Source organism: Simochromis diagramma, unplaced genomic scaffold (assembly GCF_900408965.1).
Source record: "Simochromis diagramma unplaced genomic scaffold, fSimDia1.1 OVJJ01000510.1, whole genome shotgun sequence".
In the NCBI taxonomy this organism is placed as follows: Eukaryota; Metazoa; Chordata; class Actinopteri; order Cichliformes; family Cichlidae; genus Simochromis; species Simochromis diagramma.
Genome location: NW_024387326.1, coordinates 1,492,646 through 1,514,702, shown reverse-complemented (window position 1 = coordinate 1,514,702; position 22,057 = coordinate 1,492,646). Strand labels below are relative to the sequence as shown.

At 41.3% G+C, this 22,057-nt stretch overlaps 1 protein-coding gene across 2 annotated transcripts in view; it reads right to left on the bottom strand.

The window, feature by feature from the left end:
- epn2 (epsin 2) overlaps nt 1-22,057 on the bottom strand; it is a 25,808-nt gene extending 3,751 nt beyond the window's left edge. Inside the window, exons 1-9 of one of the 2 annotated variants that reach the window (XM_040005946.1) lie at nt 21,388-22,057; nt 13,587-14,346; nt 12,592-12,746; nt 7,621-7,733; nt 6,367-6,471; nt 5,753-5,873; nt 3,247-3,396; nt 1,610-1,702; nt 177-410 (exon numbers count right to left, since the gene is read on the bottom strand). In XM_040005946.1, coding sequence (XP_039861880.1) covers nt 177-410; nt 1,610-1,702; nt 3,247-3,396; nt 5,753-5,873; nt 6,367-6,471; nt 7,621-7,733; nt 12,592-12,746; nt 13,587-14,014 — 1,399 coding nt within the window. In that variant the 5' untranslated portion in view covers nt 14,015-14,346; nt 21,388-22,057. The remainder of the gene's footprint in view (nt 1-176; nt 411-1,609; nt 1,703-3,246; nt 3,397-5,752; nt 5,874-6,366; nt 6,472-7,620; nt 7,734-12,591; nt 12,747-13,586; nt 14,347-21,387) is intronic. The other variant, XM_040005947.1, reaches the window with a different exon arrangement.

Here is a 22,057-nt window from a genome sequence, read left to right as displayed (position 1 = left end):
GTACAACAGTACATTGTGTTTAGTTGGGCTATGTCAGTTGGACATTATATAAAGTACTCGCTAAAATACTTCAAAGCTAACACTTTCTTCACCCATCCCACTAAGATTGTTAGAAAATAAATAAATAATAATAAATATATAAAATATTAGATTTCACATTCTCTTTGCTCTCCCACCTGTTGAAGCCAAGAATGGGTTGACAACTGGCGCAGGCTGGGCCGGTTTGGTCACCAGAGAGTCTAAATTGACCAGGGCAGCATTGGGACCCAGGAAGGACTCAGGAGTCTTTCTAGTTGGGTTTGTGATGATGGAAGTAGATGCTGAGGTGGGAAGGGGATCAAATATGTCCAGGCTGCTACTGCTGGCCAGGCTGAGTTGGGAGGGGACAGAAGATGCAATGCCCATATCACCTGAAGGACAAAAGTAGAAGTAGTCGTATTTTACAGCTGAACGAGCTGCTTTCAGAATTGGGCAAAGCATTATGGATTTAATGCCTACTCCAGTCGGGCACGGCAAATAATTGAGGGCATCTACGATACCGAAGAGTAGTATTTGAACAAAAAGGATTGATTTACTGTGGTATTCTATTTTGTTTTTGTTTTGTTCTCTAAACTTGCTGTCCATTTGGATTTCTCAGAGTCGCCGACCTACTAGCGGACATGTTTATCAGCACATGAGCAAACCAGATTCAGACTGAGAGTAAAACGAAACTGAGTTGATGCCATAAAATGATCAGAAGACGCTATTATGAGAGGACATCAGAGGCAGACAGCCTGGCTGTTTGTTGTGGCAGCAGTCAGATAGCAGTAGAGACATTCACTGATGCACTCATAAACCCAGCTTACTAGCAACAGCACGCGCATGCACACACACACAAACACACGCAAACGGAAATGTCAAAGATGAAAACTGCTGCCACAAAATAAGAAATAAAGTGTAGCAGATCTTAGAAACAGCCATGGTAAGATGAGATAGGCCTACAATGCCCCATAAATCTTGTAGATTTCAGCTGGAGCTCAAATCCGCTCCGTAGAAGGTCGCTTCACTTTATTCTTTTCCTCACCACCTCTTGGACTGCATTAGTGCTGCGTTAGTGTTGAGCTAGAGCAAAAGTCATCATCCTCCCACACTCAGACTAGAGAACAACACCGTCCAAACTGTTCACTGGAACCTTATCAGACACAGACCTGAATGGAGCTGTGAATAGGATTAGTTTCAATTTAGATGTAAATTCCCAAATCGAGATTTAACAAGAATCAGGTCATATCTGAGAGGGTTTCCCTAAACTGAGTCTGATAATTTATTTAACAATGTACCTTCAAAAGCTGCCCCAGATTACACCACAGTGAAATGGAACCAGACTGGAGCAGAGAGCTGTTTCCCGGCCACAATTTGATACAATTACTGCCAAATCAGCTTAAAAACCTAATTTTAGTGGTTATAATGCTGCCTTTGCTCCAGTCTGGTGATACTGACATATAAACACAAGACATGTGTGTGTCTCTGCCATGCAGAAGCAACGCATCTGCACAGACAGACACTGAGAAAAACAAAAAACAACAACAACACAGACTCCATGTCATTAGAGAGACAAAGACAGGGTGAGTACCAGTGGGGACAGAGGAGGAAGAGCGCAGGCTATCAAACTCTGAGAAGTCTTCTTTGGATGTACCATTGGATGCGCTCAACAGGTCAAAGCTACCTGAAAGGAGAAAATGCATACACAAATGCAAGAATACAAGACAATACACAAAGTAGACAAAAGTTCACATAAACACAGAGCAAATACATAAAAAGACAAATGGAATACAATCCGGTTGTTCAGTGATGACGCGACGAATCCTACTTCCGGGTCTAAAGTAGTCTGCGTTTAATATGGCTTTTGTGTTGTTAACATGTTTAATGTTATGTATTTTCTTCTATTTGATCTCAAAAAGCTCCTAAAACAGTCAGTGATCACTGTTGACCTCCCTCGGCTTTTATTACCGCTAATCATTTATTTAAGCTCAGTTTTTAAAACCTTAGGATGTAACTACAGCCCAGCCCATGCAGCAGTATATGAATGACTAACCTCGTATTGTGGATGGATTATCTCAGTTGTTCTCCTGGCTGAAGTTTGGTCCTTTTACAGCATCCTGCCATGCGATTACATTTGTTCCTGACCACCGAGAACACTCACGGTAACTTTTATCGAGTGGGAAAAAAAGTTAGCTTGTTTATATTATGCTAACATAGCTGTGTCGCTAGCGGTCACGTAGAACATCATTATATACCAGCTAGCCCAACTTCAGTAACCCTACAAACGTCACTGCTGTTTAGTTTTCTGTCTTCATTTATGCTGGAAGTGATAACAGAGCTGTACGTTTTAATTTGTTTCCAAAACCCCGCAGTCAGGACATGCTATATTGTATTTAGATAGAAGCTAGCGAGCTAACTCCCTGCTAACTTCTAACTCCGTTAAATGTCATAAATTCCGTTTTCATGGATGCCTGGATGTTAAACTCAATTGTTACACCTGGTAGAGCAGAACGCTGATCATTTTATTAAAGATGAAAGACTTTAGACAGTTTTTCAACTCTCAGTAATGCCATAGTGATCGTTTGATATATGGACCTGCAGCGGAGTTTAGACCCAGACACGGCTAGTGACGTCAGACTGAACAACCGGATACGAGTATGAATGACAATGAATACTTTGTGTTGTGTTGCTCTGTTGTGAGTTTGCGTCTTCAAATCGACTGCATTTTCATTAAAACCTTGGAAAATTATACAATACAAAAAAGTATAAACAAGAATCATCCAATTTCAGAGTGCTTTAATTCTGTTCAACGGTAACAATCGAAACACATACAGGGATTCGTGAGTTTCACATGATTGCCAGTGGGTAACATAACGACAGCAGTGGATGCACCGACTTGTGTATCTGACGGACAAACAGCAAACCAATCACACGAACACATGCTGTGTGTCAGGAGGTAAACACACTGCACAGTTGTAAACATTGTAAGCTCTCTATGTGAAACTTAAATTCAGCCATGTATTCTAAAAGTCACCGCAAGATTTTTAAAAAGCTTTTTGAAATCGGATGATTCTTTTTAAAACATTGTGTACTTGCAACTTTAATTTATTAATCACAATGTAAGAAGCAACATGACAGGTCACGTTGGTACTTAGTTGGTAGCAAAGCTGACTATGTTTAGGGCCGTGGGGGGGGGGGAGAGAGAGAGAGAGAGAGAGAGAAGGTTACCTGTGTTGGAGGGTTTGGGGCGGGCTGCTGCAGAACCCCATGGGTCAGAAGCAGGAATGGAGTTGGGCGCCCAGGGATCGCTGCTCTTGATGGGTGGGACAGTAGAAGTGCCCCATGGGTCCACTGAGGTTGCTGGCTTAGGGGCAGATCCTGGAGAGAGGGGGAGATATTCAATGTTCTGTGGGTGAGGGATTAAAGGTAAATACAGGTAAAGAGAGGGAAGTGAATTGGTGAAAAGCAGGGTTAATTTAATGCGCTGAGCCCCCCTGGGCCTCACTTAATACATCAGTCCAGCCTCGAGTTCAGGAAGGAAAACCAACAAGCACCTTATCCTTGAAAAATTATTTATGTTACTGAATTACATCACAGAATCCAGAATGAACGGTCAACCAAACACACGACAGATAAGGGATAAAAACGCAGTAAGCTCCCTCATTTCTGGGCTGCCGCTCTTTCAACAGTCCTCAAATTTTATCATTAGGTACATTTCACAGAGTACAGAGAGCAAACAGTGCGAGGGATCATGTGATTTCATTTAGGACTCCAAAGAATCTGTGTTATAATTATCTAAAAATCTCACATATGTGATTTCATCTGGGATTATGCTGCAACAGAAACTATCATGCCCTTCCTTAATCAACCATTTAAACAAATTTTCTGTAAACCCGAGACTAACAAATACTGAAATAAACTGAGTAATTACTGCATAGTTCATTTCAGTTCAATCTATCCACATAGACACTCCCTCTCACACGCCAACCTCATCATGACAGAGGACTATTACATATCTGACTCCCCGAGCCTGCTTTTCTCCCAGCATCATGATCCCTTCCTTCACAATGTCTTCCGCTAACTCTCACCCTCCCCAACCCTCAGTGCAGTAATGCTGCTGAGCCAGTGGAGCAGCATTCCTGTGTAACAAAGAGTCACAGTCCTGCAAGCGGCAGGTGGAGAGCAGAAATCTCTTTCACACACATGCACAAACTTTTCAGTGATAGTATGTAGTAAGGCAGGGCGATATGGTCAAAAATATATATCACGATATATATTTGGAAAATTTGCGATAATGATATAATTTCTGCGAGACAAAATACAACTCCACAACTTTACTAGCGCAAAAAAACCTGATCCATTCATTTTACTTAAACAAGCAGCTGTTTTTATGTGCATTAAAGCTATATAAACATTTAACAGTGCAAATGCAAATTCCTTGCTGAAAGTTTAACCAAAAGGCATTTCCAGTAGAAATGGGCTGACATATCCTGAGCATAACCATGTATAATATCCACTGAAGTTAAAAAGAGACGCTTTGCAACATGAAACCACAGTGTGCCAAATAAAAAAGTCAAATACGTATTTCTCGGACCATAAGGTGCATGGGATTATAAGGCAAATTAAGCGAAACAAAGCAGTCAGATAAATCAAACTTTATTCAACTCATACTTCTTGCATCTTCCACTTCTGTACCTTTGATTCATTAATGCTGTATTCTATCGCAGCTGCTCTATTCCCATGTTGTTGCAGTATATTATTGACTAACCTCGTATTGTGGATGGATTGTCTCAGTTGTTCTCCTGACTGAAGTTTGGTCCGTTTACAGCATCCTGCCATGCGATTGCATTTGTCTCTAACTATCAGGAACCTTCACATTAACTTTTATCGAGTGGAAAAGTGTTAGCGTTCATCCTTGAGCTTCACTGTTTATGTTGTGCTAACATAGCTGTGTCGCTAGCGATCACGTAGCACATCATTATAAACCAGCTAGCCCAACTTCAGTAACCCTACAAACGTCACTGCTGTTTAGTTTCCTGTCTTCATTTATGTTGGAAGTGATAGCAGAGCTGTATGTTTGAATTTTTTCAGAAATCTCTCAGTCAGAACATGCTATATCATGTTTAGGTAACTAGCGAAACTAGCGAGCTAACTTCCGCTAACTTCCTGCTAACTCCTAACTCCGAATTCTGTTTTCATGGATGCCTGGATGTTAAACTTCATAGTTACACCTGGTAAAGCAGCAATGATGATCATTTCATTAAAAGGTGAAAGAATTTAGACAGTTTTAAACTCTCAGTGACGTTTGTTTGACTTCGGGACTTTAAAGGACTGAGTTTAGGACCCAGATTACTTCCAGATTTACAAGCACCTTAGTCGACAAATACAGCGGCCCCGCTTGCATGTTCTACAAAAAAAAAAGTGCTTTGTTGTGTATCTGACGGACAAACACCAAACCAGTTAAGCGGCACCATTTTTACAAAACAATTCTGGCTCATCCTTTTCACTCAATCTACTTTCCCCATTCACATTCTCCGTTACTGTGCATTCTCCGTGCTTTTTCGGCACTGCGCATGCGCGTTTTACCCATATTCTACCGTGATGTCATTTTCTTATCGTTGCCTAGCTTTGTACCGGTATTACCTTGAACGGTATAATATGGCCCAGCCCTAGTATGTAGATATCACATGATGTAACAACTTTCAAGAGAGCAAGAGTGTGTGTATGTATATACCATAAGGCTGCCATGGGTCAGCTGATGCAGCAGCAGCTCCGGCCCCAGCTCCCGCGCCCCAGGGGTCAGCACTGGCACCAGGCTCGGGGACATCCATTAGATCCATCAAAGTGGACTGTGGCTACAAAGAGAGACCCATGGGTTAGAAAATAACAAAACGACAGGAGACCAGATAAAAGGAAAATTAAGCATGGAGACAAAAGAGGAAATATACAAAGGGTGTGATTTAAGATATACACGGAATATATGAAATGGAAAAAAGTAGGAAAGACAATCCGTTGGCCATTATCCTGCACATGAATACTGTTCAAACATAGAGGGTAGTTATGTCATTACGCATTGAGAACAACATGAGTCATTGTCGTGCAACCGTATGTCTTCAACTCTTTATCTCTCCGTGGCCTCAAACTGCAGCCGGGCACTTATTCAGGCAGAATAATGACAAATAAACTCGGCAGTCTGCTGCCAGTTAGCGGCTTCATTACGGCTACTGAAGGGAGCAGACAGGGTGAGGCAGAAAAAGGAGATGGGGAGAGACAAGACTATTTCAGGAGCGTGTTTGCGATAATGGAATAACTGAGTCACCGCAACCACTACGCTTATGTGCTTTTTACCTCTTTTTTCTTCTTGGCAACTTTTGCAGAGCCTGGGCCTTCTTTCTTACTCTCCTCTAAGGCCATTTGTAGTCTCAGATCATCTCCTCGGCGTATGCGCTCCTCCTGCACACACACAGAAAGACCAACCCATGTGTAACTTATCTCATTCTTCTCAACATGACATTTTTCTAAGTGATGTTCAATTAAAGGTGTGTTTTTGTACTACTAATCTTATTTTTACTGCAAAATAGGCTCTATTATATGTTTACTGAAAATTAGCGCTGTGCAATACTGAAAATATTGACATCAAGCTAATGCAAAGTAAATACAGGGCCAATAATGCCAATTGTGGACTTAGAAGGGTAGCTTACATACAAAGCTCATGACTCTGAAGACATTTTAATGACCACTAAATCACTGTGATTTTTTTCCTATATAAATAATTAGTTAACACAACAAAACACTCCTTTCAGCTGTTTTTGAATATGGGCTTTTTGAAGACCTGGAATATAAGTGTGCCTTTCTCTAAGGTTGTTTTCACACCTGCTGCGTTTAGTCAGCTTTAATCAAACTCTGGTTCATTTTCCCCTTTGGCCCCCAATCCGAACCAACTACCAGAAGTATATCGCAATTCTGAGCTAAACAACTTGCCACTGCCACGTATGCTTTGTTCTTTAGGATGTGGCACGGTACTAGAGGTCTGCAAATGTCTTTATGGGCTAGAAACTTTACGTTAAATTAACGTAGTTTCTCCATATTCTCCAGAAGTCCAGAACACACCACCTTTATTTTTTATTTTTCTTCCTTCCCCTTATTGGCCGGACACATCAGGCCAAAAGGTGAATTGAACATTCTCATGTTGTTGGCAGTGATGCACAAACCATGGGGCAAAAGCTGATACGGAGAAAACAAACTATTGGTGTGAGAATGCCATGAAGCACTTTTAAACAACACAAGTCAACTCAATGTCCTATAGTTGACATGACCGTTAACACATAAGGTTTCAGACATTTTTGATAGTGGAAGTTTAAGGTATTTTTTCCCCCTCCTTTTCATTAAAAAACAAAAAAACAAAAACAAAAAAAAAAAAACACAAACAAACAAACTTTAATGATAGAAACTGATACTGACACCAATGCTGCTATCCAGTTTCCTTTGGGATTATTAAAGTATTCTGACACATATTTGATATTCAAATCAATCTGCCCACCTCGACTTGAAACAGCCATGTCTGGCATGTTAGCATACGCTTGTGCAACAAAGTGTGCATACCTGCTCTGCAGCCTCTCTGCTCATGGCCAAGGCAAGTTGCAGTTGCAGTTCTTCCTCTCCGCTGGTCTGAGGTCTGGCCTGTTCCAGTTCTGAACCGGCGTTAGGAGACGTAGCTAAGCAGCAAATTCAGAATGTATGTTAATGTTACTGCCACAGGGCAAGACGTCACAGTTCATTATACACTAACTGGTACTTTAAGACAACTTCTGTCACAACAGATGCAATCACACAATATCCAGTAGTAATGCAAGACACATTTAGTATTTTATTAGCCTGCACAGAAAGCACAGTGTGTGTGTGTGTGTGTGTGTGTGTGTGTGTGTGTGTGTGTGTGTGTGTGTGTGTGTGTGTGTGTGTGTGTGTGTGTGAGTGATCATAGGTCTTCACTGAAAGCCCGTGGGAGACGATAGGTCCGTTCAGCTTATTGGATTAAGACGGGCCATGTGGCAGCACAAAACACGCAGACATCGCACGTGGCAAACAAACAAACATACACACCAGCTGGCTTGAACATAATAAGAAAGAGCGTAGAGAGACACTCACTATGGCGGCTTCAACTGAACTGAAAGTGTGACTGTGTCTCAGTGTGGAAACAGAAACTCATTTCCATGGGAAACAGAGGCCATCATCATATTTGTCTTTTCTTGCCATGTCATTCTTTTGACTTTATTTCTCTGTGAATGTTGTGGGTGTGCAAATAATATATGTATAATGACCTGGATTTTCTACTTAACGTGTGCTTTTCTATGTGATGATAGTTCTTCACACACACACACACACACACACACACACACTTTTCTTTTAACCTGTTACTTGTTTTGTTTTTTTTTACTAAAAAAAAAAAAAGAAGGACTGATCAAATTTTCCCTTCGGGGTACTTTTGTTTTTCGTTCGTTCGCCTCTCTCCTTCACACAAACACGCCAGCCATTTTTTTTTTCTACTGCCAATTTGGCTACAAATATGCACACTTATTTTTTCATGATCATAATCATGCTTCATTTCTTTTTAAATATACGTCGAACCCTGAGCAGCTGTAGAATCCCAAGGCCAAAAAACCCAAGTAACACAAATATGACGTGCGGAAAGACTAAATGTTAGTTTCACTCTTTGATGCGACTAACTTTGAAACTTCACTTTGACTAACATCCTCCTACCCTGAAAAGACATTTTTGAAAATACATATCACATCAGCAAGTTATCTGTAAACGTACACAGACAATTTGCCCGATCAAATGTTTCCGTCATAAGAAGATGGTACAAATAAAGACATTTCCCTTAAAATGAAGAGGCCCAGTCTTCTTTGAAATGGTTAAAGAAACCTGATAGCCAGTAACACAAAAACAGCTCATATGTAGCCCGTGCTCTGCAGAAACAAAAGCCTCGTTTATCTATTACATAGAAGATCATCATTAACAAAAGTGTCTAAAAAGCTTCACCACTGTCAACTCTGGATGCTTCAAGAAATAATCCGATGAATGGTCGCAAAAGTCAAATCGTTTCATTCAAGAGAGTACCAAAAGTCAAGCATGTGTTTTATTTGAGTGAAACTCTAAAACCATGCAATAAATTGGCCGATTACATTACAGCGACGTGACGAAGGCTGTCCAAACTCGAAGACTTCTCCAAATGCAGCCGACAAATGCGTCCTTAATTTCCCCAGATTTGAAGGATGGGTCGGGTGTGCCCTTCATGACCCAACCTATCCCAGAATTCATAGTGCGGCTCAGCCAATTCCAGTTTCCAACGATGGCGGCAGCTACTTAGTTTTAATATTACTCTTTTTGGGTCACAAAATAAAGTTTTCGGATATTTTCAGGCGAGAATGTAGCTGTGTAAACATCAAATATCTGGTTGATTTATCAAGACATCACATATTTACAAAAGTGCTCCAACATTTTCGGAGATGAGCTGGCCCGGAGGTCAAGGTTCAACTCCCGGCACATCGTTTTCAAACCCCCCCGCGGTCTTTCACTACTCAGGTTTAACATGATATATAAGTCACTTAGATAACTTAAAAATGTTATTATTTGGCTTTTTCAGCGTTTTATTTGTTCCTGAGTAAATCGGTTTGGCTGAGATTAAAGTTATAGTTTTCACACAGCCGAATAAACGTCAAGCAGACAACTGATTAAACAGAAGTGTGAGATGGTCGAGAGTTTACTCCAGTGTCCAGTTATATTTTAGATAGCAAGGAGCAGACGGCTGAGTTTATTAAACTCCACCGAGACAATCTCAATCTCAATTTCATTAAAAGTTTAATAAACTGTGATCTTGTCTTTATTTTTAGTTAGCACATACCTTAAACACTTCAAGCTGTAAGCTGATAGTTATATAAAAGCAGATGCATGCTAGTGGAATAAGCTGTACGTTTTACATCCAATGGATGCGTGATCTGATTAGTCGACTAATCGCAAAAACAATCGGTGACTAGTCGACTATCAAAATAATCGTTTGTGGCAGCGCTAGCTCCATATTTCTGATGTTCTTCCTTTCCTTGCTCCTCATCAAACCCGTGTCTCTGCTGCTCCGACTCCAGACTATACATTTCCTGAGAAAGTAACTGAGGTAAAAGGTGTGTTTGTTTAGCTGGAACAGTGAGCTATGGCTTCAACCTCATCTATGCCTGCCTTGAACAGCTGTACTAAAGCTAAAACAGACACAGTGTAACCATACAAACACAATTATGTCTGACAAATCAGAGGGGGAAGAAAAAAAAAAAAAGCTTTGGCTCTTGAAGAACACGTGCTGACTCCCTAGTAAATTTACCATTATGTCATAAACACACACACACGCTATGCAGTCATCTAGCAGAAGAAAAGTACTTTTTTCTTGTTAGATTTAAAAAGACCACTGAGCCTGAAGACATACTGAGCTGCCACAAAACAGAAAGGCAAATAAACAAAAACTGAAAGCCAACTAAAACACACCAGTTCCTTACCCACCACTGTGGGAATGAACCATATATGGATAATCGAGTCTTCTGGCACATGTTACAGACAAATCTCTGCCTGGTTTCAGAAAACATTTCAACATCCTTAGTTTTCAATCTTTAAAGAGCTGATAAGACGCTAGTTAAATAATTTCTTATCTTGGCATCTCCACTTTGGTTCATGCTGTCTTTAATGATATTCCAATTCCACAAAAGCTAAGGCATCCAACTACATTAAGGCTGCATGAGCACCATGCAATTCCAGCTATGAAGAGAAGGAGGCTGGGTTTTTGTGCTGAAATGGGCTGATGGCCACTTGTGTCATCTTGCGTGGATTTATGTGGTGCTAATTGCACACGAGAGTTTTTTCTATGTGTGAGAACCATGAGCACCCACCATTCTTGCAGACACAATCTCTTGTCTTTGTACATCAGGGTTTTTTTTGTTGTTAAATGTACTTAACATTTGGAGGTGTTTTTGTATGCATCCACATTGCACACTGCACATGTGGATGATGCTGTGTGTTAGTCAAATGCATACTGGTTGAAACGTGTACTGGCATCCAGCATGTTTTTAAACACACTATTAAACTTGTATGCTAGAACTACTCTTCTCTGTAGCTGGCTGATGGACCAGCAACAACACAGAGTAGCCCACAAACCAGTTGTGCCACTTATTTCTGATATCAACCCCATCTGACAACAAATGCTCTATGCAGCTGCCTACGCGCTACCTTCACTTAACCATAATTTGACCCATTAGACTGCTTCTGTGACCTAGATAAGTGGCAAAAGAGACAAGGTTTCAAACCTGGCTGTATGTGGCACATGAGTATGTGACACTATAAAACTATTTCTATAAAACCTGACAAATATTTTTTTTTTGTTTTAATTACTGGACAGTAATTACAAGATGTTTTCGATTAGATATTTTCCGATTATTTTTATGCATTTTACTTGTTAAAATGCTGAAACAAAAAGGCACCGCCATCCAAATGTATAAGAATCAACCACAGAAGATAAAAGATAAAATGTAGAGATTTTTAGGCCCAGGGTGAGGTCAATTTTGGTAACTGGGGGCCGGCTTTACACCTACAGTCTCACACGGCCATTTATTCACACCCTGTCTGGATAACAATACTCGGAAAGTTTGTCTGGAATCCCAAAAATCTCCCCTAGCAACTCCCACAGCCTAACGCCTATTGGCCAGATCCTCCATCAGTTTCTGCACTGATGACTCAGCTGCTGTAGCTTCCGCCTCTGAGCCACGCACTCAAACACAATGTACACACAGGAATGTGGGCCATAACTGAGAGCTTGGTGTACACTCCATAAGGATGCTAGACAAGTCTGGGCAGCCTGAAACCAAATGCATGGCAACAAACCCACATCCATAGGCGTACACGCACACACACAAAGTCATCCTGCTGTGTACAAAGAACTGGGTGGGAGGTTAGAGTGTGAAAGGAAAAGAGTTCCGTTTAGAAACTCCAGCAAAATCACCTAAAGATGTCACCGAGTATGAACAACCCTGGACTGTATTTACTCTACATCATGGAATGAAAGGAATATTATTTCATGCTTTGACAAGAGGTCTGAAATATTATAAAACTGACCCTTAGTGGTTTCCGTGCACTCTGCTACATTGTCACTGTCATGCGTCTCTAGAGAAACGAGTGCATCACTATAAAGGGAAGCAGATTCCTTTGCCATGTGGATAAAAGATGATTGGGGGGGTCTTCTTCCTCTTCTCTGTCTGTGTGTCTGTGTGTGTGTGTGTGTGTGTGTGTGTGTGTGTGTGTGTGTGTGTGTGTGTGTGTGTGTGTGGGAAAGAGAGAATTAAGGAATGCAGGAGCGCTAGCCAGAGATAGGACAGGGGGAGGGGCAGATTTCAGGATGTAGGCCAAAGTTACACCAACTGTGATACAGTAACCATAATCGAGTACACTGCATGATTTTTTTTTTTTTTTTTTTTGCTTAAACATATGGCGTGACACCTTTCTATGTGTTAAGCCGACTGGTAATTATAATCCAGTACTCACAACCATGGTAGGAAGCAGGTGATCCCTCTGATCTGCCATACTCTTCACTGTAGGAAGTGGAGAGGTTGGGTTGAGATGAGCCTCGGCCAAATCCCATATGACTGCTCCCTGTGGACACCTGGGCCATACGCTCTTTGGTCTTCAAAGCCTGAGACCTAGCAGGACAAAAGGGATAATATATGATTAATATCTGTGATCAATCATCTTGACTTAAGCTAAGAAACTCTAGTTTTAGGTCTAACAGAACGAATAAGAATGAGATACTAGGGTGACACGACGATGGAGCCATGAAACCAAACAAAGCGAGAACATCTAATAGCAGAATTACCCCGAGAATCAGGGTTTCAATCCTGAAGTGCCAAAATGATTATTTTAGATTAAACATGCTGTCAAACAAATCCCCACAGACCAATTAAGATAATACTGGAAACACTACAGTTGCAACCAAAACATTTTCTCTGTTCTGTGTACAGTTCGAGACTGTGTGTGTGTGTGAGTGTGATAAAAAGGCAGGTGTCAAAACTGCAAGTCTTGGAATGATCACATATTTCTAAATACGCCACTGAGTTGAAGTGGAGGAAGGGGGGAAAAATAAATAAAATAAAAATCACTGAAAGAACAAAGTCATGCCAGACTGTTAAGACAGGAAATGTATTAAATCTGTAGCCAGCAACATTCTTTGCACACATTACAAGTGATAAAGATAAGAAGTGTTACAGAGTTATTTCCAAGGATTAACTGTTTTAGTAAGAAAGCATGGAGCTCTTAAACTACACATAAGAATCTCTCGCGTAATACAGATGTTTTGATCTAGTCACGTAGACTAAGACAGCCTTTTGAACTTTGTTGCTTCCTCTGTATTAAAGGTCGTGGTTGGTTTGACCTCTCTAAGATTTGATGCCTGTGCTGCAAGCAGAAGAGCAGAAGTGCAGAAAGGACGGCGATGCACTCTGCTGCAAGAAAATAATAATAATAAAAAAAGAAAAAGGTCTCACCTCTCTCCTTTGAGGCGGTCTTCGTCTTTGAGTAGGACCACTAGCTGCTTGCTCTTCTCCCTGACGTTGATGCCCTGGTCCTTGCCATCTCTGTCGATGTACTGGAAGTCCTTCAGAGTCTGGATGGCGAAGATGTTTTCTTTGCACTGCAGCGCTACTCTCTCTGAGCCCGTCTTGATCAGGTAGTCGAGCAAGGTGAGCGCCTTGTAGACGTGACGCCAGTTCTTGCCGTGGTCGTTGAGTCGTTTCCAGATCATGTTCATGATCTCGCTGAAGGCCACCACGTTGTAAGTGAGGTCGGCGATGTCCGACATGAGTGAAGACGACGGCCCCCAGGGGTCGTTGGACGTGGCCTCTCTGACTTTCTTCTCCGCTTCGGAGTAGTTGTTAACCATGTTCTTCATCTGCCGGCGGATGGTGCTTGGCATGGTGGCGATTAAGATGGGACAGACAAGAAATCAAACGTACACTCTCACACAAGGAGAGCAGCTGGGACACCAACAATATTTGGGTTACACACACCCAGAAGTTACAAACGTGCCCTTCAGGTGAAGCTTGTGTTGTTTGCCCGCGTTTCTGTGTCCTTTGTCACGGCGGTGTTTTGTTAATGTTTTCGTGTAACAAAGTGGTTTGTGGATGTACGCGGTTGTTTATGAGGCTCCTCCAGGCCAGTGCAGTGTTCCCGAGTCCTCCAACACAGCGTCTGTTAAAACCATTTCCACACCCACAGTGCCGGCTGAACACATGACCATGCCATCACCTAGACCAAGACGACAAATAACAGGTTAGTTTACAGAACAATATGAAAAACAAATATAGGCAAGGGCCAGAAACCAAAAAACAAAAAAAAAAACAAGCACACTCTACAATACTTGCAATCACTCAGAGTGTCTTAAACACAACATCAGCTTAATATGCATCTTCTTTAATAAGTTTCACACCCCTAAAGTAATGTCACATGCCAGCAATAACAAATCAAAACCTCAATAGCCCAAGAAAAACCTACGCGTTGCTATATTTCAGATTTCTGAACAGCTGAAGTCACACGCTAATCTGAATGTCTTTCATGAAGTTCCACAGCTAAACAGTAAGCTCACATCGATGTGTAATCACAAGAGCAGCTGTAAGCGCCTTTTGAAACTAGACAAACATGTTTCATACTTTCACACTTAGATAAGCAATTTCCATGCATGCCCCCTCTATATCATACAAAGTCACGGTGCTGTGAACAAGAATTGTTTCCACTTTTATAATTTCACTTAAGTTTACAGTAACTTTGACACGATGGCAAATTACTAGGACGGATGGTGGAGATTTTTGTTAAACTAAACACAAATCTGTGTGGTCACACCATTCCCCAGCACTTCCAAGACTGCTTCAGGTGCATATTCTTTGTGTGAACTTGGAGGACAATGTGAAGACAATTACAATGAAACAACATGCCATATAAAGAGGTCTGCAATAATCTAACATTTTAATCTTGAGCACCAGGTTATGGAGTACAAATAAGTCCTTAAAATATTGTTCAGGGATTTTTTAAAAAACCTGATAAGGTGTAAATATAACACAAAGAGCAGCGTGTATGTATAATACTGCTCTAAGATCATAGAAGTTATCAAGGTAATTCACCAGCAGTAACTTGACCACAATCTTTGCAAAGATTTAAATTAACAGTATTGGCAATCACTGAAATGGTTAATCCATCAGTGTGCACAAGCTCTTTAATAAAATTTTTATTTTTAATGCTAAAATATAAAATTATTGTTTTTGAATTTACTGTTTTTCAAAAGCAGAAAAAAAATATTGAAGCATATTATTATTTTTTGATTAGGATGCCAAATTACAGCTGAGCAGAAAAAGAAGTAATTTCTGAGTTCTCAGAAAAGTCCAGGGTGTCGGCTTAAATTCTGGGTATAAAAACTTAATTTCAGTAACATTTCGTTTGTGACATTTTTTAAAACATAGTTTTTAAACAACAGGTGGTCTAATAAGCACTGTATATATAAAATAAGAGCTTTGCTTTTTTAATTCCCCAATATATTCAACCACAATTCTCTAACAAGTCTGAGAATGAGACGCCTTTATCTTCACAGCATTAACAGTAAGAATGAGTTTCCACCCTCTGGTGGGTGGCAGGGGAGATAATCCATTTCCAGTCAGATGAATACCACAGAAGTGACTGATGACGCCTCAGTACTTGTTTCTCAAAGATCAGCAAAGCAGCCACTAATCACTTCCTGCCTGACACAGAGACAAGTATGGATAGTGGGCGGAGACTCGCAGTGGCGTAACGTACACACCCAAGTGCCATGTGAAAAACTCTTGACCGTGAAAACTCGCTTAAGTATGCAACACCTAAGGCTTACATAACACGTTTAAATCTGCTGCTGGTGCTGGAAAAGAACAGCAAGCCCCCATTAACAGAGTTGTGCTTGGACTGCAAATGCAGTTATTACTGTTATCAGTAATAAACTGCAGTTTGGGATGTCGGTGCCCATTGTTTTGCCTGCCTCGATGCCTTCCAGGCAAACCTATGATGACTTATCCTCTTCATTGATCAGAGCTCAATGCCAGGCGTGCACAGACAAGCCCAACAAAGTTCTTTCATACACATAAGTGCAAGTCTGTGTGGACTTTATTAAGCACAAGAACGCGTTTTTTTCAATGTATGTAGAAGTTAAATACAGACAACTTGTGCATGCATTTGTTTCAGGGAGCTTCCTGTCTAGCAATGTCATGGAAAGACAGCTGGAGGGGACGGGGGTGAAGAAACAAGGATAAGAAAACAACTTGGCACATCCCATAAATTCACTTAACGCCAGTGAAACGTGATTCCTGTAGAGCATGACTCCGACAGACACACACACACACACACACTCTCTCTCTCTCTCTCTGAACGTTCCCTCGTCACCCTCCTCCTCACCCTGCATCCGCATGAATACTGCTCAGACCTAATGACACATCTGCTGCTATAATCACCTATTCACCCGTAGCAGACAGGAGGAAGAGAGGAGAGTCTGTCTTGTCCATCCCACCCTCCTGCAACCCCCATTCACATCCCGGAACAAACCCCCCACCCCACCCCTGACACACAAGAGCCAGTAGATATCCCCAGCCTGCCTTCACTCAGTCCTTCTGTGCTTAGTTCACGCCAATCCCAAAAGAAGACTGCACACAAGACTTGTGTTTGTGTGCGTGTCTAAAGAAATATGTGTTCATGCTGACAGTGCAGGTTATAAGTATGTCAAAAATCAGTAAGCATGTCATCATCCCGTCAAACCGCCAGCACACAATGCGGGGTAGCAGTTTAAGCGTGAAATAATTGAGTCCAGGGTGTGCTTTTTAACGGCATCAGATGAACTCGAACACATCTGTCGCCACCCATTCAGTCTCTTCCTTCTTTTCTTTCTGGCCTGTCTGTATCTGACTCACACACATTAAAGATGAGCTGTTAGTCCACCCTGTTCTCTATTTCAACACAAAGCCATTTATAATATATTTAAATATGTGGTGTTTTAATATCGCCTGGTTTTTCATGCAACAATTGTCTAATCCTTGGCGATTTTTGCTTTTGGAAGACAAAGTAATAAATGAAGTAAATAAGTAAAAATACCCAGCGATCATTCCTTAGAATGCGACAGAAGGCAAAAGCGAAAGAGTGCTTGTGCCCTGCAGCCAAACAACAGACCAAATATGCATTTATTATGGCCATAGAGTTGGACTAATTTTGAAGGAGGAAGAAGAACAGAAATAACCCATTAAATACAGGCTGAGAAAAACACTAACCGCACTACCATCATAGTCAAATGGGACAAAGTGCCATTTACTGTTACATGCAAAGGTCAAAAGCAGAAAAAACAAAAAACAAATGAGGCCTTACTGTGGAAAACACTTTTTTACAAATCCAAATAAGATACCAGTGAACTGATGGACTAATATACACAGAACAGTTGTGATAAATTTCCCCCAAAAAGTAAATAAATAAATAAATATGTGTATCGCCTGACAGGAATAACGATTGGTCTCGACAGCATGAACTAGCAGCAGTGATGTAGCAGCGCATCATGACATATTCCCTTTTTGAATTGCAAATCATGTCACAGATACCTACAACTTTCTATGAATTCCATCAACAGTATTTAATAATAATACTGTAATGCCGCTTACTTATAAAACCTTCCGGCTTTGACCAACTGTAAACAAACGACCTGCGCGCAATGAGTGTTCATCTTAAATAAAATGAAATTATTTGTCATGTATTTAACAATCTGTATCGCCAAACTACGAATATCTAAAGATACAGACGGGGAAAGAAACGTGTGACTGAGACATTAATCTCTGTGCACCAGAGGTCCATCATTACAAAAGCTTTAATCTTGGCTTGGCAGGAAGTGCTCAGAAGTTGTTGCTGTGCAGGAATGTGCAATATGTCGTTTCAGTATCAACACCATCAGCATGAAGTAAGACACATTAGGCTGAACACAACTACAACTTTCTTTCTCTTTGAGACCAAAGAAGAAAAAAAACAAAACTGCACCTTTCTGACTTTTCTGTGAATAAACTGAAAGTTTGAGATAATTTACCTACAACTAACGAGCCCTGTATATATTAGTTTGTCACTTGTTAGTGCACACAGCACACGCAAAGGACCAAAGAGTTACATCAATTCATTCATTTAGAACAGGCAGTCAGGGAACCTCCATAAGACAGGAGTTCTTTTACACTCCAGTTTGTGGTGCAGGTCTCCCAAAACCAGGTGACACTAGTAGCAGAAACATCCTAGCATGCCTTGCTCTATGAATGGGTCCATCTTCTCCCCGTGCACCAGTGTGCCCGCTCTCAACGGAAAGATTGCAACCCAGAGTGGGTGCGTCTCTTAAGCTCCTTCCTCCCCCGTTTAGGCAGACGATGAGTAATGGCCAAACACTACCCTTCAATTCCCACTGGGGTGCCCATATCACAGCCACTCATGCCACATGTCACAGCAACTTAAGGCAATTCCACTAGATGCACCACAGCACATTTCAGGAGCAGTTCTTTGGTCCACTAATGTAGCGAGACGATGGAAGTTAAACAATGGGTGGTGGACGAGGCAGGCAGGAAGTCAGTCATGGGTACGGCAAAGAGAGCAATTGGGCAATTTTTAAAATCATCCTACACTGTGTGCACACAAATTACTCCCGGTGCAGGATGAAGCAGAGGAGAACAGAACAAAATCATGGAGGAGATACAACATTATAGACCCAAGCCCAATCTGTTCCTGAGGTTAGAGTTCAGCTATAGCTTTCAACAAGCTTCTGTGCACTGCTATTATCGCTAGAGAGAAATCTACCCCGGACAAGGAAATAACCAAATAAGGGAACAATAATGATGTCCCCTTCATTACGGTTAGTTCACATCAAACGCAATGAGAAGTTCTGCCTCATGTTGCTTGCATGAGGAAACCCATAAATGTTCACTCCTGACCGGCAATAGGATATAGATGTGTATAGCCTGACAGTTGGAATCAAGTTACAGAAATATAATTTCCTAACTTACCATTAAGTCCTACATTTTCACTCACTTTTCTCCACGCGTTCTACCCCCCATTTCTCTACATAAAAGTGACATAGAAGCAAAGAGGCCCTGTAGCCCTCAAACAGCATCAATACACCTGTCCTTCATTTCCGATTCTCACTTTCACCTGAAGAAGAATCCACAACCTATAGGGCAATCCCGCTTGATGCAAACTTAACTTTTCAGCTTCATTCACATCACCAGATTTCACAGAATCTGAATGTCATTGTGCATCAAGAGAGAACCCACTAAGGCATCTTCTCAAACCACATGTATAGGATTTAACTGTAAGAGGGTAAAAAATTAACCCTTGTTTTACAAAATCACCCCAATCATTAGATCAAAGAATGATTCATGTTTTTCAGCCAAACATGTTCATATTGCCTGGTGAAGGTGAATGGGTTTTTCATGTCCTAGAAAATATCTGAATGAATATATCCCAAAGAAACACGTAGAACACTTGACTTAAGTGAGTCACCTTAGATCATAACAAGTTCAACTTATCTTGTGTGTATTTTGGCAAAAGCTAGGTAAACTGTGATTAGCATTAAGGGCTCAGAAGCAGCGCATTGAGAACAGGTCCACCTTGTCACACAGAATGAGTAAAGCTGATCTCGAGATAGTAGGCTTGCACAACCGGGCGCCTGTGTGTGAATGTGACAAGACTATGTTTGTCTGTTCAGAATGACATTGTGTATAATAGGCTGTGTAATGGCATCCAGCCAGTTCCTTAACCATCCCTTTACAGTATGGTACAACAACCAAGAGCAACATTCATAAGTAATTAATCTTCATCTTCTCCTAGACACAAGGATTAAGCTCCCAAAAGCCAAACTCGCGTCAAATAAGCACTAACACTTGTTCAAACAGTACTAAAGTGGGTTTAAGTGAGCTATTACAACCGTGCACTCTGAGACAGTGAGACAGGAGGAGAGGCCACCATCTGATCGACGCATCACCCCACCTTTTGTCCTATCTTGCTAGCCGAGAGAAACAAAGCCAGCCAAGACAGGGACGGGAGGAGGACCGTGATGATGCATCTGTCACCCCCGTAACTGACTGACCATCCTGACAATAAAGGAAGCGCTGCCCCTCTTCTCAGGCCACATCAATACGGGTTCAGTGCAACTATGAAAAGAGAGGTTTTACTCAAACATCTTTGACTATGTTGAAAATAGAAAAGAAAACCTTGCCAGTATTAATGATCTAAAAACCAAACACTTTAGTCGCTGCTTGTCGGAAACCAGGCGAGTAAACAGACAGCGCCCACGTCGTAACGAGTCTCCCTAAAAATATCAATAAGTACGTTAAGTTTTGGACTGCTGAGTCACTCTAGTATGCTCTCGTCTAGCCCTCGCCTCTATAACAGCACATGTGTTTCGGTAGAGAAAATAAAAATAATTTAAGTGGCTCTTTTTTTCTTTTCTTTTTTAAAATCACGGCGCCTCCTTGAACTGACGTGATTGATAGTTAGCACATAAGCTAAAGTAGCTTTAGCTAACATTCGTTTGGTGCTAGTAAACTACCTTAATGTTATTTATAATCCGTTCAGTCAAAAAATCCAGGTGATAGAGGTGAAATAAGTATGTGTATAAAATAGTGCGAGCTCACTCTAACATAGAATAGCAACCACACTTGCTACTAAGGGGTTTGCCGCTAACTACAGCTAGTTGAGTGCAAACTTGCGGCAAGTTCTAGTGCTTAGCATTGATTGAGTTAGCGGTGACTACACATTTCAGCTCACTGGAAAAGTACATAACCCGGAAAAGTTTGCTGTAGCTTAAAAATACACTGCAGCAATCACTTTTTCCACTTACAGATATTTGCACCCGAGATACCAACCACCGCCTAGCGTCAATTTACAAGACGATTTCAAATCCTGGTTTTCAGAAAAGTTGAATCAAAGCTAGCAGAGCTTGTGTTAGAACAGCCAGTTCACACACCATCCCCTCCAGCACCCTACTAACAACACAACTGTTGATCACTCACCATCTAGATGTAACACAATTTACTATTTACCGGTTTTATGATCACTTCTATACTGTAACGCACAATCGTTCGCGTTAGCTTCATAAAGTACTTTCTATGTTAGGACAATCAACTAGCATGTAAAGCTAGTTAGCGATCCTTCAAGCTAGCATCCAAGACGGGAGCTCAGTGGAGACATCACCATAGCAAACTGGATTACAGGACACCCCAGAAAAACAAAACAACGCGACTGTGTTGAAAACCGAAGGTAACTTACCAGAATTTTTGAGAGGGATACTTTAGGTACTCGTGTCACTCCAAGTGGAAGTCAAACCAATAAACAAACGTACCTAATTCCAAAAAGAGAAGGGGGAAACCGAGACAGGAGTACTTATTTGGGCGTTCAAGGAGCTTGTTGCGCCTCCGCCTAGCTATATGCTGCTAGTGCTAAGCCAGCTAAAGCCAGGACTACACGTATCTCCTCCTCCTACAGAACATGGCGGGCAGAGCAGGAGGTGGGGTGTAGGGGTTGGGGGTTGGCCGGGAAGGGTGTGACCAAGTGGGCTTGACTTGGCAGGGATAGAGACAGACCCTTCATCCCTCGTGAAAACCCTCGAGGGGGAAAAGGCGCGTCCCTGAGCAAGTGACTGTAAAGTGATAATTATAATTTTCAAGTTTTCACATGAACAATTTACAACATCGTGGACATGCGTGACTATAACAATGGTTATATTAAAGTGCTGGACTACTTTTTTTTTCTGGAATAGCTTTTTTGTTTTAGTAACCGAACAGTCCTCTCTGGTAAATCTAGTTTTGAGGAGCCATTTTCCAATTTCGTCAAAGAAAGTTAGCAGCCAAAAGGAAATAAACGGAGTATGCACAAGTACGTGCATGTCATGATTTGTCACTGCCAGGGATTGTCCGCTGCAGGTGTGTCATTACAAAGC